Genomic DNA, 17,699 nt, shown 5'->3' with positions numbered 1-17,699 from the left:
TAAGTCAACAACCCGAAACCGAGACCCGACGTCTCCGACGAAACCATCGTCGACCCAAACAGCAGGGCCTGACCGTGCGAGGGTGGGCTAAAAATGCTGGGCCAAGAAAAGCTCCGTTTCATGCGGGCCAAAAATGCTGGGCCTGGACCGGTCCCCAAATCCATTTCTGGTTCCGTGAGCAGCTGGACCACCTGTCAGACTCAAAAAATAAATAAAAAATGGAGCACGTCTTTCCTACGGCAGGCAGTTCAAAAAAATTGAAATCGCCGTCGCCTCTCCTCCCGCCTCCCGCTCGCCTCGCCGCTGCTGAATCCGCTCCGGCCCACCTCGTCGTTGCTCTCTCCGTCCCTGCAGGTACGGGCGCCCCTCCGGATCCCCCCCTCCGTTTCCTCCCGCTACGCATGGCCTCGACCGCGCGCCGTCGCGGGTGTAAGAGGTGCACGGCCTGATTTGCTAGCCATGCGGCGGCGGTGGTCGCTCCTGTTCCCCTTTCCGTTTCTGCGCTTCCGATGATTTTTCCTTTTGTTTCCTCCGATAGGGTTATGAGCTCTTGTTCATGTGCTTCTGGTTACGCTTTAGGGCGTTTGTGTGCAAGCAGCGAGATCATAGGATTTGAATGGTTTTGTGGTAATTTGCCGGATACGACTCAGCAAAGCACGTCCTAAAACTTGGCGAAGTTTGTGAGAACATAGTATGGAAGGGATGACCTAACTGTAGTTTGGAATTATGACTGGAAACATTCAGATTGGTGAATTCGAACAGCTCGAATTGTCTTAGTTCAATATATTTATTGCTTTTTTCCACGAATGTGTAGATTTATTTATTCAGTCTAAAAAGAATCTATGTATCCGTATACGTATATGCATATACATATATATATACACGTGTGTATATACATATAACATAATTTTTATTTTTGAGAAATTTCAGAAAAAAGTGGAAAGGAATATCAGTTATATTGATAAATTGGCTGAAATAATCTAAATGCAAAGAAAATATCTAAAACTCAAACCCCATCAAATCGAGTAGCCCTTCTCGCCAAAATATGAAACAAATTTTGTTAGGTTCTTATTACCGTCATCTACATGTTAAAATTATGTGTACGCATGAAAGTACTAATGTTTTTCCTATAATTAAGTGAATGTGTTAAATATTAACAAATTCACAAATAAAATATTGAGATATCCAAAATTGGTTAATCCAATTTGTTTAGTCTTTTTTAGTCATGCTCTGTGCAACAAAAGAAAACTGGTGCGGCTTAGGCGCGCCAATCAACCCAGTTCCTATAAACATGATTTTACTTTTTAGTTATGTGTGCTGTCAGCGTCACTGTACAGAATGAAGGGACACTTTGTCTACTGCATGTTTGTAAGTTGGAACTTTCAGTCAGCATACTTGATGCTCTGCATTACTGCATAGTGTCATTTTCATGTTTCTGTGGTGGTTTTGATATGTATCCCCTTTTTTCGCATTGAATCTTGTCAGTCATCATACAATATATATCAGTTGATATTGAGTGGTGCATGTTGCAGTGCTGGTTTGAAGAGGAAGCATTCGTAATACTGAAGTTATGGGAGATTCTGTAGAACTTGAATGTGTAAAACCAGACGCTGCATTTCAGATCCATCGCTTCAAGCAATCAGCATATGCTGCTGCGTTGAGAGCGTTCTGTGCTCAGTCAGACTTTCTCTCAGGGGTACTTCCTCTTACTCCAACAAGTTCAGTTGTGAAATATCACTAAGCAAATCATACTCAATAGGAAATGTGCGATCTGTTGTTCTATACCAATACATGGTAATACGGTAGATATTTTTGTTTTTAATGTAAGTTCTGGGGATATGTTGTTGAAACCTTACTTCTCAGCCTCTTATTAGTTGTCATTCCATTATCTAAAAAAAAACTAGTTGTCATTCCAGCATCTTGCCTTATTAGCCCTCCTTTTTTATCTGTATGTTTAGCTATTACATTGCTCGGGTGAATTTTATTGGATAGGACAATTAGCATTGCTACAGCTACATATGTATGTTTTACATGCTAGTTACCTTTGACTTCTTACAGACCAAAGAAGAATGCCTTGCTGCACTGAGAAATGAGCTTAAAATATTGGAGACTGAACACAGAGAGTATCTTGTGAAGGCCAGATCAAATAAGCAAATCAAGTCTTTGAGGTGAAATATCTAGTATTGCTTCTCAGAATAAAACACACATGCCGATTGAAAGATTTGCGAATTCATCTGTGTTACAGTACCAGATTTCTAACCTTTTTTATATTTGATGCTCTATGTTCGAGAAAAACAGTTTTCCTGTTCCTGTCTCCTTAGTCCTTACCTGCATAAATTGTCCCAAATACTGAGCATGATCATATATATAGTACAAAACAATTTTATATCATTTCTTGTCACAGTACTGGCTTGAGCAAAGGAAACACTTGCAATACTGAAGTAATGAAGGATACTCCAGATCTTGCATGTGTACTACCAGATGCTGAAGATACTGTATTTCAGATTCACTGCTTGGAGCGATCAGCATATGCGTCTGTGTTAAGAGCTTTCTGTGCCGTGACAAACTACCTCTCATGGGTATATCTGTTAGCCATACCTCTTTTGCCTACAAGTTGAAATACGAGTAATCAAATCTAAAACAATATAAACTGCTGGATCAATCGCATCTTTCTATTGCACTATATAACTTTGTACTCAATGCTGATTTGACCAAGACATTTTGTTTCTGTATGTATTTTTTGGGGAAAGGTGCTAATTGGCTTGTTGCTCTCATTATTTGTTATTCATCTGTCTCACCTTGCCATGCCAAACTCGTTTTCTTTCTGCACACCTGTAGTGATTGCTCACTTCTCATTAGTTGTTATTTTAGATATCATAATTTGCATTGGTCCATCTGTACACTTTCTTCAGTACTCTTTACCTGCAAGTCTTTACAGTTACAGGTCAAGCTTCTTACTAAACTGAGAAATGAACTTAGAATATCGCACATGGAGCATAAAGAAGTTCTTGTGAAGGTCAGTTCAGATGAGCATATCAAATCTTTGAGGTGAGCATGTCTAGTCATTGCTTCTCAGAATGAAGTGTATGCTTATTAAAAGATTTTTCTTCCCTGCAGTTTCACATGCCTAATCTTGCTTCTTATTGAGCAGGAAATTTAGTTTGGCAAACTTTTCTATTTTTACGAGGATGGATCCTGCTTTTGATGTGCATGATGTGGTTCATGATAAGATTGGCTCAACTGGACAGGTCTCCACTTCATCCACGAGCTGCCTCAGTTTGGCTCAGCAATCACCAATATCAGAGCGTTCAATGTCCTCTGCAAGGTGTTAATGCTAGTTTTCTTTTTCTCACAAATCTAGTGTTTTTCTGAAATAAACGAGTTGATGCTCATTTATTGTGATGGCTTACGGAACAGGGACATTGGGATATCAGATAGCTCTAACAGGGCCAAAGAAGGACATTTTTTTGAAACCCATGCAGTGGTGTCGGCTAAAAGGTTGAAATCTGTAAACGGGCGTGCACTAGCATTATTAAAATCCTCCCCTTCTTCTGAACAGTTACCAGTGGCAGTTTCTGCGGTGGTGGTGGTACGCAATGTTTCTCTTCTTAAAATATTTGCATTTGATTTGGAATTCTGGCTTCATATTTTTAGTGTTTCCCGCTGCAACTACCTTATCCATATATAAAAAATTGCCAAACCATAAAGAAGTTAAAAAGGACATCCACGCTATTATGAAGGATATCATCTATCATTCTTCATTACATGCTCGTTTCTAATGGTTGTATGGGACTATAAGTGAAGAAAAAACGCATTTTTTTAAAAAGCCTTTGTAGTTTACTAACATCTTTGGCAGTACTTGTTTGCATGTTTTTATTGTAAAAAACTGCTCAATTAATTTTTTTTTAAAAAAATGGTAAAGCTATTCAAAGTTCACTGTTAATAATCTGGATTTTTTTGTGGATTGCACTTGTTGACAGAAAGGTTTCACAGATGACACACTTGATAGTGAGACCTTGTCCTGTGAAGTGAAGTCTGGTTGTATTTCATCTCCCATTTTTCAAGAGCACAGCCAATCAAATGCTGGTCATGTTCCTTCATGTGTTGATCGTGATAGGCAAAAATCAGGGAAAAGGAAAACTGTAGTGCCTGCGATGAGGGGATCTAAGAGTCTGTGTGTTATGGGCAGAAAATATGGGATTAAGTATCAGAGGCACAGGAATAAGGACTCAGATTTGGAACATGGTTCTGAAAGAATTAAGCTTTGCCTAACTGCTAGCCTTCTAAACAAGGTACTTGTCTCATCCTTGTGGTCCAATACGAAATTAGCTGAAGATGGGAAACTCCTTCCATTGCTTACCAACTTTTTTTTCGAATACTCTGCTGTCTCGTGTGTTTTAGAAATTAAGAATTCATATAATTGTTTCTTCATATTATACCACTTTCTGTCTTGCACCCATTTGATTTGCTTTAGTCTTCCTTCCATCCCTTTTGTGTATTCCATTTTACAAAAGTCTAAGTAACTAAGACTTCTTCTGTCCTTTTTCGTGTTTAATGAGATCTAGTCATCTTATTTACAGGTTGAAAAACTATTTAGAGAAAATCCAGATCCAGCTAATTTAGAGACAGCAAAGTCAATACTCAAAGTGAGAATCCACTTGAACTCAGTATGACACCACTAGATTTGTATTCATATGCTCTTGTTCTAAATATTTCTTGTGCTTCAGTGACATTTTGTACTTGCCTTGTATCAGGCCCAAGAAAAGGATCTTTTGGATGCACTTGTTAAACTTTCTGAAGTATCATATGGTGGTAAGTCACATTGTAGAAATCTTTTAGTTTACTCAGCTTAGTGTGTATTTATTCAGTATTTAACGCAGAAACTCTCAAGTTGTAATTTTTAAAGTCCAATCAAATAAACTAGATCCAGATTCTGAAGAAATGGAAGAGATTATAATTATATCTTGTTATGACGAGAAATGCCAGGAACAAATGTTCATTGATAACGCCTAACAAAATCCAAGAATTCTGAAGATTTCACCTAGCCTTTTTTAGAAAGAAACTGGAACTGACCCCAAGGGTTTGCAAAACCTTATAGATATTGTTAAAGGATTTGGGCTGGCTATAGCCCATATTGTGACGACGTTGGTGAATTGTGGATGTGACAATTTTTTGACCCTTTGTTATCTGAAATTTGTGTCATTGCCATGTTTTGCCACTCCAAAGAACTCCATCCATTAAATTCCACTAGATATGGAAATTGTTGTCTCTTGCCATCTTCATCTCACCATTTAGCAATTCCACCCATTGGCCTATTTTATCCACCTGAATTGACCCCCTTTTGCCCCGGTGTTCTGTAGTGGCATATTTCAGTGCTAACGGTCAGCCGGCCAACCTCAACAAGCACGGCGAAGGCAAGGGCGACGAGGAGGTGCCGCCAAAGCCGGTGAGTTCAAGCGACGAGGCACCGCCTGAGACGAAGCTGGGGGACAGTGGAGAAGAAAACAAGATCAAGATCCAGGGCGTTGCTGCCACGGCGTTGTCCCCTTCATCGACGACCCCGGCGCCGAGCAAGAAGCGGTTCCGTACCAAGTTCACGGCGGAGTAGAAGGAGCGGATGCGGGAGTTCACGCACCGCGTCGGGTGGAGCATCCACAAGCCCGACGCCGACGCCGTCGACGCCTTGTGCGCCCAAGTCGGCGTCTCACGGCACATCCTCGAGAACTGGATGCAAAACAACAAGCATCGAGCCAAGATTCCACTGCCGTTCTCATGAATGCATTGAGAAAGCATATGTTTATGGGCAATATTGCTGAAGTTTTCGGAATTTGAATTTTGTTCCATGCTCCTTTTAGTTCTATTCTTGTAGTTTATTGTCTAGTTCTGCTTTTCCTGGAGCAAGAATTTCTGCCGTCCCTCATCTGCTTCGTTCAAGATTGTACTGGAAACACACTAAAAGACGGCAAATTTGGGATTTTAGACAACAGACACCGCCGTATTTGATAAAATAGACAATATGTTGACGTATTTACAAATTTAGCATCCGTATTCGGAACCTCAAACGCCGAAAATTAACTTTCGGTAACTCAGAATCCGAAAACAGCCCGGTCCCACAATTTTCGACAACTCAGTTACCGAATATGGCACTGTTCACCATATTCGGCAACTCAGTTGCCGAAAACACTGTAAACAGTGCCGTATTCGGCAACTGAGTTACCGAATACGGCCTCTGCATGCATGCGCCGGCGCCCGAAAGCTACAGTAAAAAGCTAGCAAGCAAAAGTGTATAAAAGTGCATGTGTTTTATTTAATTCACGATTTTTTTTGAAAATACAAAAATAGTCCAAAAATTCTAAATGTTTTCATGATCAAACTAGAGATCACCAGCAACCCATTTTAATTAGTTTGGTCCAAAAAGCCTGAGCCAATATTTAATTAGAATTCTCCAAATAAGTCAACTTTTATAAATTCTAGCAATATTTAATGCCTCAAATAATTTCTAAAAATCTAGAAAAATTCACTAATATTGTTATAATGTGATATACTAATTTATAAAAATATTTCCATCCCTATGTTATTTGGTGAAAAAGTGAGTTCCTTTGTAATGCTTCGTTTATATGCATTTTTATCATTTCATGTGATATTCTCTTTTTAATTCAATTTGAATAAAAATAATGCAACAAAAAATGCATATAAATAGAGAATTACAAAGGCTTTAATATTAATCTGAGAACCAATAGTTTTGTGCATGTTTGAATTTTTTATTCAAATTGAATTAAAAAGATAATTTGGCATGAAATGATAAAAAATATATATAAATGGAGCATTACAAAGGCTTAATATTAATATGAGAACCAAAATTTTGTGCATGTTGCATTATTTTTATTCAAATTGAATTAAAAAGAGAATATCACATGAAATGATAAAAATGCATATAAACGAAGTATTACAAAGGAACTCATTTTTTCACCAAATAACATAGGGATGGAAATATTTTTATAAATTAGTATATCACATTATAACAATATTAGTGAATTTTTCTAGATTTTTAGAAATTATTTGAGGCATTAAATATTGCTAGAATTTATAAAAGTTGACTTATTTGGAGAATTCTAATTAAATATTGGCTCAGGCTTTTTGGACCAAACTAATTAAAATGGGTTGCTGGTGATCTCTAGTTTGATCATGAAAACATTTAGAATTTTTGGACTATTTTTGTATTTTTAAAAAAAATCGTGAATTAAATAAAAAACATGCACTTTTATACACTTTTGTTTGCTAGCTTTTTTACTGTAGCTTCCGGCGCCGGCGCATGCATGCAGAGGCCGTATTCGGTAACTCAGTTGCCGAATACGGCACTGTTTACAGTGTTTTCGGCAACTGAGTTGCCGAATACGGTGAACAGTGCCGTATTCGGTAACTGAGTTACCGAAAATTGTGTGACTGGGCTGTTTTCGGATTCTGAGTTACCGAAAGTTAATTTTCGGCGTTTGAGGTTCCGAATACGGATGCTAAATTTGTAAATACGTCAACATGTTATCTATTTTATCAAATACGGCGGTGTCTGTTGTCTAAAATCCCAAATTTGCCCTAAAAGACCAACTTCTTTAGAGTCACGGTGTTTAAATGAATCAAGAGCTTGATCTCATTATGTAGATTAGTGTGATTCCAGTCTACATAGCAATTGTTATATGTCTCAAATAGTATTCTCTCTGCTAGCGCAATGCTTTTTTAAGTACTAGCGTATCAACTCGTGCGACTGCACAGGCTAAAAATTTAGCTTATGGTTAAATTGTAGATATTTGTATTGATAATAGTTATATGTTTAAGATACATCAACTATTTATATTTAAATATTAGAATGTAAAATATAAATATAATTTTTTTTTCATAATATTGGAATCATGTTTATTATTTGTGAATACATCTAATTTATAATTTTCATTTTATGTGTTATGCAAATTGATTTTTATTTGTTTCTTGATTTTTTGAAATTATTATTATTATTAATGTCGTCACCGTATCTCATATTATTTTTTTGAAATATATTATATTTTTTTGATATTATTTTTGTGATAATTCGTAATACGTTTGCGTCCTGTTGTTTTAATTTTGTAATGTTTGATTATAATTGATTTGGAAAAGTATGTTAATTGTTAATGTAACTAAGTTGGAGTTTGCTAACGTAATTTTGTTGGACAAATGATATCAAAAAAAAAAGAAAAGACAAGATAAGAAGTAGTCTTAAGGTTGAACTTTATGATTGTTTTTTAATCTTCTATGTTGTTTTGTCTGGTTGTTGATCTATGATTACAGTTAGTCAATCAATTAATTCGACGGTTGGATATTTTGTTTTTTTATGAGAATTTTTAGGATTAACGTGGAGCACCAAAAGAAATCTCCAATTAGTAAATATAAGATTCTTAGCATGTAGCATCAGTCATGGAATGCCGAATTTGTTCAGAGTGCTGAAATTATTAGCCTTTTCTGTATAATTGTGGACAACAGAAAGTGAGTTCACTTGTATAAAAAATCTATATCATGATGCATGTTAACACATACTGCCTGTTTTCAGTATCTCAGAGACTTAATAATAAGTGCTAGCGACCGGTTGCAGGTTTCAAGATGGAAGTGGTTAAAACTACACATGCTGGTCACGCAAAATCTCTTGTATCAACTGTTGATAGTACATGCCTGATGATATAAACAATTTCACATCTTACATGAGTATTTTTACACTGATCATTTCACTCACTTTTTTTGCCTGTATTTGCTAGTTATTGTATCTGTGGGTGGCGATGGAATTGTAAATGAGGTTAGTATTCATCAAACCCATTCATGCATGTATTCCCTTTTGCTGATCTATATGCGTCTCTTCTTTGCTGTAGCGTATTTCATAACCTACTAGAAAGGAAGGTAATTTTAATCACAGAAACTTTAGTGCTGCACTGCTGCTGCTATATTTGAGTATTTTTTATTTTTACTGAATTTTGTCATGTGCTTATGTAGGACAATGGGACAAATTAGAGATGGAGGAAGGTGGATCATGGTCATGGATTTATGGTGTGTAAATTTCTCTGAATTAACGTGCAAAATTTACTGTATTGAATTGCCATTACATGAAAAATGCATCAACTTGCTAAGGAACTACCCCTGCCGACTAGAAACAGCTCCACCACCTAGGTTTGCCTAGGCGGGTGGGCGCTAGGCGGTGCCCGACCATCTGCCTTGCGCCTAGCGTTTTTTAAAACACTGGTTTTATTTTACCTTATCAGAAATGACCCTCTTACCTCCATTATCTGTTGCGGCGTTCTTCAGTATTAAGTCAACCAACTCCAACAAGCACCATGAAGGTGAGGGCAATGAGGAGACCGCCGAAACCGGTGAGTTCTGGCGACGATACACCGCCTGAGACGAGGCTAGAAGGCACTGGAGCATAACACAAGATCGAGACCACAAGAACGAGAGTTTGAACCGGCAACCAAGCGGGTCCGACATCGTACTATCAAACTCTCAGGTTTGGAATGAGTTAAGTAGTTGTGGGTTTAGGGATTTCCTTTTTTGGGGTCAATGGGTGATCCGGAATTTGTTGAGTTGAACTAAAGATCTATCCCCACCTATTTAAGCTAAGAAAATAAATGAATTAAAATGGTGATCCAGAACTACGGTAGATAGCTGTCATTTTCTGTGCGTGTTTCTCAGCTAGTGGAAGAGCAACACTGAGGGCCCACTTGTCGTTGGCTCAAGAGTAGAATTTGATTTGTGACTACATACACAGCCATAAAGAAAGCCTACTAAATACTAGCATCATCACTGATCGGTAACTGCCCATCAGGTGTACTTCTCACCGTCGATGCTTTGAGGAGACAGTGATGCATACATACTGTAATTCTTGTATCCTTCAACGAAAAGCTGATGATCAGGTGTACTTCTCACCGTCGATGCTTTGAGGAGACAGTGATGCATACATACTATAATTCTTGTAGCCATTCCCTTCCATCTGTGACCACTACTAGATTTGTCACTCAAGTCGTCCATATGGTCATTTTCACCTGAGATTGAATTTTCATTTCCATGTGTTGTTCCCCAGAACCATTCATATTTGGCAAACCCAGAGAGTGGAGTCTTATGATCCATCTACTGCAAATCTGCCGATGCATATGTATTTTGTCATACGCTACTAGTACTCAGTTTCTGCCTTGGGGAGGATCTGCTAACATTGATGGCTCCCAACAAACATGTGTGGTGAAGTTGGCCGGACAGGAGGCAGCTTTAAGCCGGTTGTTAGTCCTGCACTGCAGGTTTTGATTGTGGCCACTGGCTCTGTCCACTGGAGCTGGTATTGGTGCAGCCCAGACAGCACAGCAGCTCGTGCTCGTTCTGGGACATGAGGTCCCCTCTGATCCGTGAGACTGCAACTGTTCGTGCTTCGACAAGTCATGGTGTTGATGTCACACTTGACAACTACTCCATACTCCTTTCTGCTACACTTGTGTGTATCCTGAGAGCAGATGAATCGAACTGGGGATGGATGACTCGGTGGCGGTCGCCATCGCCGTCGAGAGGACTCGGTGTGCGGTCTGCGGTGCGTCGACGTCATGGGGCAAGCAAACATGCGGTCAGTTGCGCTTGGAAACTTGCGAGAAACGAAGTCGCGGCCACGACCGTTCAGCCAGGCTCACATCAATCACTCTTCGCTGTCTTCTCATCGCTTCTCGACTGGTCTGCTTGGACATACCTTCGTACGCTAAACGAACCAGAACCAAGAAGAAGCTTGCAAGAAGAAATTTCTTATCTGCATGTTAAGGAGTGTCGTGTTGATGTCGTTGGTGCCCAGTTCCTGATTCTAGTGCCGCCACGAGATGCTCAGATAAGCTTCAGCGCGCGCGCGCGCGAACCATGCATGGCGAAGCCTTCTGCTACGGCGGCGGCGGCGAGGGTGGTGGTCAGCGTCTGCGTCAACGTCGCCTTCGTCGTGCTCCTGCTCGCCTTCTTCTGCCTCTCGCCCCGCGACACGGGTGGCGACGCCGACGTCTCGTCTTCTTCCTTTCCCAAGAACGGCGCGCGCCGTGGGGTGCACTACGGCCATGGCGGCGGCTGCGACGGCGTGCGGCCGCTCGAGAGCTACGAGGACAGTTGCGGCTACCTGGCGGCCGGGTTTGACCGCGGGTGCTACCCGCGCGGGTACGTCGACTACCTGTACCTGTTCTACTGCGTGTTCGGCGGCGAGCGCCGGGCCCTGGGCTACGGAGCGATGGCGGCGTGGCTCGCCGTGCTGTTCTACCTGCTCGGCGACACTGCGGCGGTGTACTTCTGCTCCAGCCTCGAGGGCCTCTCGCGGCTGCTCGGCCTGTCGGCGGCCATCGCCGGGGTGACGCTCCTGTCGCTCGGGAACGGCGCGCCCGACGCTCTCTCCACTGTCGCGTCGTTCGCCTCTGGGGACGGCAAGGGAGGGACCACCGCCGTGGGGCTCAACGGCGTGCTCGGCGGCGCGCTGTTCGTGTCCTCGGTCGTGCTCGGAGTCATCGGCCTCTGCCTCGGCGGGGAAGGGGCCGCCGTCGACCGCGCTAGCTTCTTCCGGGACGCGTCCTTCCTCCTCCTGGCCCTCACCGCCGCGGCCGTCGTCATCGCCGTGGGCGAGGTCAACATCTGGGGCGCCCTCGCCTTCTCCTGCCTCTACCTCGTCTACGTCCTCGCCGTCGCCGTCACCCCGGACCACTGGAGCAAACGCAACAACACGGATGCGGAGCACGACGCAGCAGCCGCCGCTGCTTCCGAGCTCTACAGCGTCGCCGAGACGAAGTTCTACGCCGACCACGAGGCCCAAGAAGCACTTCGCCCTGACGCCGCGCCTTTCCTCCAGTACTACTCCAGAGACGGCGACGGCAACGGCAACGGCGGCGCCAAGAAGAAGATTACCAGCACGTTCTGGGCCATCTTGCACGTTCTTGAGCTACCCCTGAGGCTGCCGCGGCGGCTGACCATCCCGGACGCGAGCAAGGAGCGGTGGAGCAAGCCGGCCGCGGTGACTGCGGCCATACTCGCCCCCGTCTTCCTGTCCTGCCTCTGCCGCCACGCTACGGGGAGCTCGTTCCTCGCCGTCCTCCTTGGCTGTCTCACCGGCATCTCCCTGGGCCTCCTCGCCTTCCTCACCACGGACGCCGCCACCCCGCCCACCCGGTTCCTCTCTGCGTGGCTCGCCGGTGGGTTCGTCATGAGCGTGGCGTGGTCGTACGTGATCGCCAACGAGGTCCTCTCCCTGCTGGTCTCAGCCGGCCTAGTCCTGTCCGTGGACACCGCGGCGCTGGGGGTGACCGTGCTTGCCTGGGGCAACTCGCTCGGCGACCTCGTCACCAACGTGGCCGTGGCCCTCCCACGGCAGCAGCGCGCAGGTGGCCGTGTCCGGCTGCTACGGCGGGCCGGTGTTCAACGTCCTCGTGGGCCTGGGCCTGTCCATGGCGCTGTCTTGCTGGGCCGAGTACCCGCGGCCTGTGGACATACCCAGCGAGCCTGGGCTTTTCATGACGCTGGGCTTTGTGGTTGCTGGGCTTTTATGGGCCGTGATGATGCTGCCCAGGAGAGGAATGAGGGTGGACAGGACGCTGGGCCTTGGGCTCCTGGCGATATACTTTTGCTTCCTGTGTATCAACATTTCGCAGGTCCTTGGGCCCAAGGATCAACAATAACATGTTGAATTTTTTTTAATAGAAATGCATTCCATTAGACCACTGACTCAGTCAAAACGCTGGCCATATGAGCGAGTACGAAGTCTAGGAAATGATCCAACTAGACTTTAGGACCAATCCCGCTAAGATTAGAATAATACTTTGCTAAACAATCTGCTACTATATTACACTTGTGAGGGCAGTAGATCACCCTAGCATCATTGAAATTTAACAATAGCAAACTCTTTAATTCCTTCACCAGGACACCGAATAGAGAATAATCAAAGGCAGAACCTGTTACAACATTCATCAGGTTAGTTTTGCTAAGTAGAAAGACTATTTTGCATCATCAGGTTAGTTTTGCTAAGTAGAAAGACTATTTTGCATCCCTCAACTATTACGAAAATTTGTTTTTCCTCCTTGAGTGAAATACCAGTTACCACTCCTCCCCAGACTAACAATACCAGATATCTTTCCTCCCCGACCTGATTCCACTCTGGTTTTGTCCACGCTAGCGCCATATCACCCTGTCCACGCTGACTTAGCTTCCGGGACACATGTGTCAGCCTCTAACATATTGGGATCGAGCTCCTTGCCGCCAGGTTCGTTGCAAATTCGGCGACACGGGAAGGTTCGTGATGGATGGCCTTGTTGAACTCAATGCTGGCGGTTGAGCTCAACATGAAAGCAGCAGCGGCAGCCAGCCTAAGCAAGCTCGACGGCAACGGTGGACGGCCTCGGCAAGCTTGGTGATGGTGGACGAGCTCAGCACAGATGGCCTCGTCGACGCAGATGGTGATCGCAGTGGCAAGATTGCCTTCGCCACCTACTGGTGACCGCAGCGACGAGATCGCGTCCTGGTGATGCTAGGCAATCAATGTTGGAGCCGCACTGGATCACGGCCTGGATCACGACACGCCGGGGAAGAACGAGAACAAACACGCACGGGAGAGGTAGAAGAAAACTGGAGTTTTGCGCTACTCTTTTCCCTCAACTTGTCTTCTCTTGTTTTCTTGATGCATTTATAGGAAAACAAACATGCATGCATGAGCACCTAACGCCCGATCGCCACGCCACGACGTTCATGGTGCGTGACGCGCCCTTTTCCTTGGCGTAGTCCGCTACGTGCTGCCGATGCGCGTCGTGGCGCTGACTAGATGCAATTTACTCGGGCCACGCCGTGAACGAGCACGCCTCTGGCCACACATGACCCGGGAACATACAAACGTGCACTATATGCAATCCAAGACATGCAGATGCAACTGGATTAACTCGAACATTCACCCCCTTAAGCCTGTTGCACTTGAACGACGTTCAGCCGCTGACGCATCTCCACAAACTTCACTCTGCCGAGCGCCTTTGTCATGATGTCGGCCAGCTGACCCTCCGTTCCAACATGATCAACAACGACCCTGCCAGCCTCAGTGCACTCACGAATGTAATGGAATCGAGTATCGATATGCTTACTTCACTCATGATGCACCGGGTTCTTGCTGAGTTCGATCGCTGACTTATTGTCGACGAGGAGTCTGAACTTCTGGACGTAGGCACCGGTGAGTTCGCCGATGAGTGTGCTGAGCCATACTCCCTGACATACTCCTGCTGCAGCTACGATGTACTCAGCTTCGCAAGATGAGAGGGCTACCACCTTCTGCTTCCGAGACAGCCAGGTGATCAGATTTCCATCCAGGAAGAACACCACCCCACTAGTGCTCTTGCGATCATCAATGTCTCCGGCGTGGTCACTATCTGAGTAACCCACCAGCTCTAGACTGCTTCCCTCCTTCTTCGTGTACCTGCAGCCGTGGCCTAGAGTTCCGGCCAGATAGCGCAGGACCCTTTTCACAGCTGCCCAGTGCTGCTCTTGTGGCGCTTCCATGAACCGACTCAGCATGCCCACCACGTGAGCTATGTCTGGCCGCGTGTTCACTAGGTATCGCAGGCTACCAATGATGCTGCGGTACCTGGTTGAGTCCACCACATTGCCTGTTCCTACCTTGCTCAGCCGGAGACGCGTTTCCATCGAAGTATCACTTGGATTGCACCCAGCCATGCGAGCAAGCTCAAGTATCTTGGCTGCATACGCTCGCTGACTGAGGGTGATCTCTCCAGGCTTCTGGATCACCTCGATCCCCAAGTAGTAACTCAGGGGACCAAGGTCACTCATCTTGAAGCAGTTCATCATCTGGTGCTTGAATGCCGTGATGTCGCTGATGTATGGCCCACAGATGATCAGATCGTCGACGTACACCCCCACGAGCAGGAACGAGTCATGGCTGTCCTTGCGATACACGACGTGTTCCACCGCACTGCGCTGGAATCTCAGCGCTAGCAGTTCTTGGTCGAGCCGCGCGTTCCAGGTGCGCGGAGCTTGCCGTAGGCCATACAGAGCCTTCCTGAGCTTGAGCACCTTGCCGGTCTCCTTCGAGTCGACGAAACCAGGTGGCTGATGAACATAGACCTGTTCCAGGAGATCACCATTCAAGAAAGCGGACTTAACGTCCATATGATGTACCTCCCAGCCGCCGTGCGCGGCGAGCGCCAGCAGTAGTCTCACGGTCTCCAGCCTCGCCACCGGAGCAAATACTTCGTCGTAGTCAATCCCTTGACGTTGCGCATAGCCTTTCGCGACCAGGCGAGCTTTATACTTGACGACGTTGCCCGCTGGGTCCTTCTTCAGCTTGAACACCCATTTGAGTCCTATGGCACGGTAGCCATTTGGGAGCTCAGCCAGTGTCCATGTCTCGTTCTCCCGGATCGACTCCAGCTCGGCCTCCATCGCCTTCTTCCACTGCGGCTCTCGCAGTGCTTCCTCCACGCTGCTCGGCTCGTCAGCCGCGAGTAGGCAGAGCCCGCTATACTCGAAGTTGGTCACTTCTTCGGTGGTGTCGTAGATGTTCGCCAGCGTGCGGAACCGCAGCTCCACGCCATCCGAGTCGGTCGCGCTAGCCGATGGTGGCGTCGCCCTCTGTATAGCCGGTGTCGTTGATGTAGGGGTTGACGGCAATTCGCCCACGGGCGACGTCCCGTGCGGCGCTCTGGCCAGCGATGGAGTCCCGGGCCCTTCTTCCGCGGCAGGTGGTGTCACCGGGTGCAGCTCGACACTTTGGGGTGTCGACTGTTCTGCGACAGCTGGAGTCTCGACCACAAAGGTCTCCACCGGTGCCGCGCTGTCGCCGCTGCCCCAGTTCCACGCCTGGTGCTCTTCGAACATGACATCCCAGCTCACATGAAGCCGACTTGTCATCGGATCGTACACCCGGTACCCCTTCGTCCCCGGCTCATAGCCGAGAAGCACCATCGGCTTCAACCTGTCCGCCATCTTGTTGACCCCGGGCCCTATGCTCTTGACATAAGCTAGACAACCAAATGTACGCAAATGAGATACCTTGGGTTTCCTCTTGTACCAGGCTTCATACGGGGTCCGTCCGTCAAGGCTTTTGGTTGGCGCTCGGTTCAGCGTGTACACCGCAGTCGCCACCGCTTCTCCCCAAAATTTCGCCGGCACCTTCTTGCCTTTCAGCATACACCTCGCCATCTCGACCACCGTTTGGTTCCGACGCTCCACCACCCCGTTCTGCTACGGTGAATAGGGAGTGGTGGAGTAGTGCTTGATGCCGAACTCGACGCAGAACGCTGTGAAGACATTGGAGTTGAACTCGCCGCCGCGGTCTGTGCGTAGCGCCCTGAGCCGTCCACCGAGCTCGTTCTCGGCGCTGGCCTTGATCTTCTTGATGCGGTGGAGCGCCTGATCTTTTGTCTTGAGAAGCTCCACCCACATGAACCGGCTGTAGTCGTCCACGACGAGGAGGAAATAGTTGTTCCCGCCGGGCGTTGGAGGGGTGATCTGACCGCACAAGTCAGCGTGGAGGAGGTCGAGGCCGCGCTCTGCCCGGTATGCCGCCTCCCACGGGAACGGAGCACGGTGCTGCTTCCTGAGCATGCAACCATCGCAGACTTGTTCCACCTGATTTATCACCGGGATCCTGTCGACCATGTTCTTGACGTTGAGGTCACGGAGTGCCCTGAAGTTGAGGTGGCCGTACCGCGCATGCCACAGCCACGCGACGTCGTCCGCCTTGGCGAGAAGGCAGACGGGTGCCGCCATTGTCAGCCTCACCGTGTAGAGTCGGTTGCGGGTGCGTGGCGCTGCGACCAGCAACGTGCATTCCCGATCGAACACGCACAGCTTGCCGTCCTCAAGCACGATCTTGCACCCCCCTTCCTCCAGCTGCCCTAGGCTCACAATGTTGCTCTTCAACTTAGGGATGAAATACACATCGTTCAATACCTTGTGTTCCTCGCGCCGCCCTTCCATGACCATGGATCCGAGGCCACAAATGTCCACCACCGATCCATCTCCGAACCGAACGGTGCCATGCACCGACTCGTCGAGATGTGCGAGAGTTGACCGCTTCCCGGTCATGTGGTTGCTGGCCCCGGAATCCAGGTACCACATGTCGTTGTCATTGTAGGCGGCTGGGATCACGCGCTCCTCGTTCAGATGAACGACCTGCGACGCCATGGTCGCGTTCTGGCCTGCGCTCACCGTTGCCAACAGCAGTGCCGGCTGGTCGATGTCGGCCTTGGCCAGGTGTACCTCTTCACGCCTCTCCCTCTTTGATTTCTTGCAGTCTTTGGCCCAATGACCGTAGATGCCGCAGTTCCGGCATTTACCCTTCCGCCGTGGTGTTCCTTCCCATGTCAGCTTCACGGTGGTCTCACGCCTCTCGCCTCGACCCATGTTCTTGTTCTTCCCGTGAGCTTGTCCACCGGCCTTCTCGCTGCTCGACCCACCGTCGATGTTCAGCTTGTGCTTCCACTTGGCCATCCAGTCTTCCTCCGCCATCAGCAGCCGGCCGGAGTTGTCCACGACATCACCGTTGTCGTCGTACCGGTCCTCCGTTGCGCGGAGCCGCCCTACGAGCTCCTCAACCGACATCGAGCTCAGATCGAGCAGCGTTTCGATTGAGAGCGCGATCTGATGGTAACGGGGGGGCACTACGCGAAGGATCTTCTTGACAACTCGTACCT

General features: G+C 46.6%; 1 protein-coding gene and 1 pseudogene across 1 annotated transcript; both read left to right on the top strand.

The window, feature by feature from the left end:
* Nucleotides 1–252: 252 nt before the first annotated feature.
* Nucleotides 253–5,714, top strand: LOC133907655 (protein EMSY-LIKE 1-like). Its single transcript, XM_062349725.1, has 11 exons — nt 253–354; nt 1,533–1,696; nt 2,059–2,168; nt 2,405–2,579; nt 2,939–3,048; nt 3,152–3,325; nt 3,418–3,589; nt 3,981–4,292; nt 4,581–4,646; nt 4,755–4,812; nt 5,361–5,714. The coding sequence occupies exons 2-11, from the start codon at nt 1,571–1,573 to the stop codon at nt 5,606–5,608; spliced, it is 1,551 nt and encodes a 516-aa protein (XP_062205709.1). The 5' UTR covers nt 253–354; nt 1,533–1,570; the 3' UTR covers nt 5,609–5,714.
* A 4,786-nt stretch (nt 5,715–10,500) lies between these two features.
* Nucleotides 10,501–12,743, top strand: LOC133907795 (cation/calcium exchanger 1-like; annotated as a pseudogene).
* Nucleotides 12,744–17,699: the final 4,956 nt, after the last annotated feature.

Source organism: Phragmites australis, chromosome 24 (genome assembly GCF_958298935.1).
Source record: "Phragmites australis chromosome 24, lpPhrAust1.1, whole genome shotgun sequence".
NCBI classification, from domain to species: domain Eukaryota; kingdom Viridiplantae; phylum Streptophyta; class Magnoliopsida; order Poales; family Poaceae; genus Phragmites; species Phragmites australis.
Note: the sequence above shows the minus strand (reverse complement) of the source record. Positions and strands in the feature narration are given on the sequence as shown.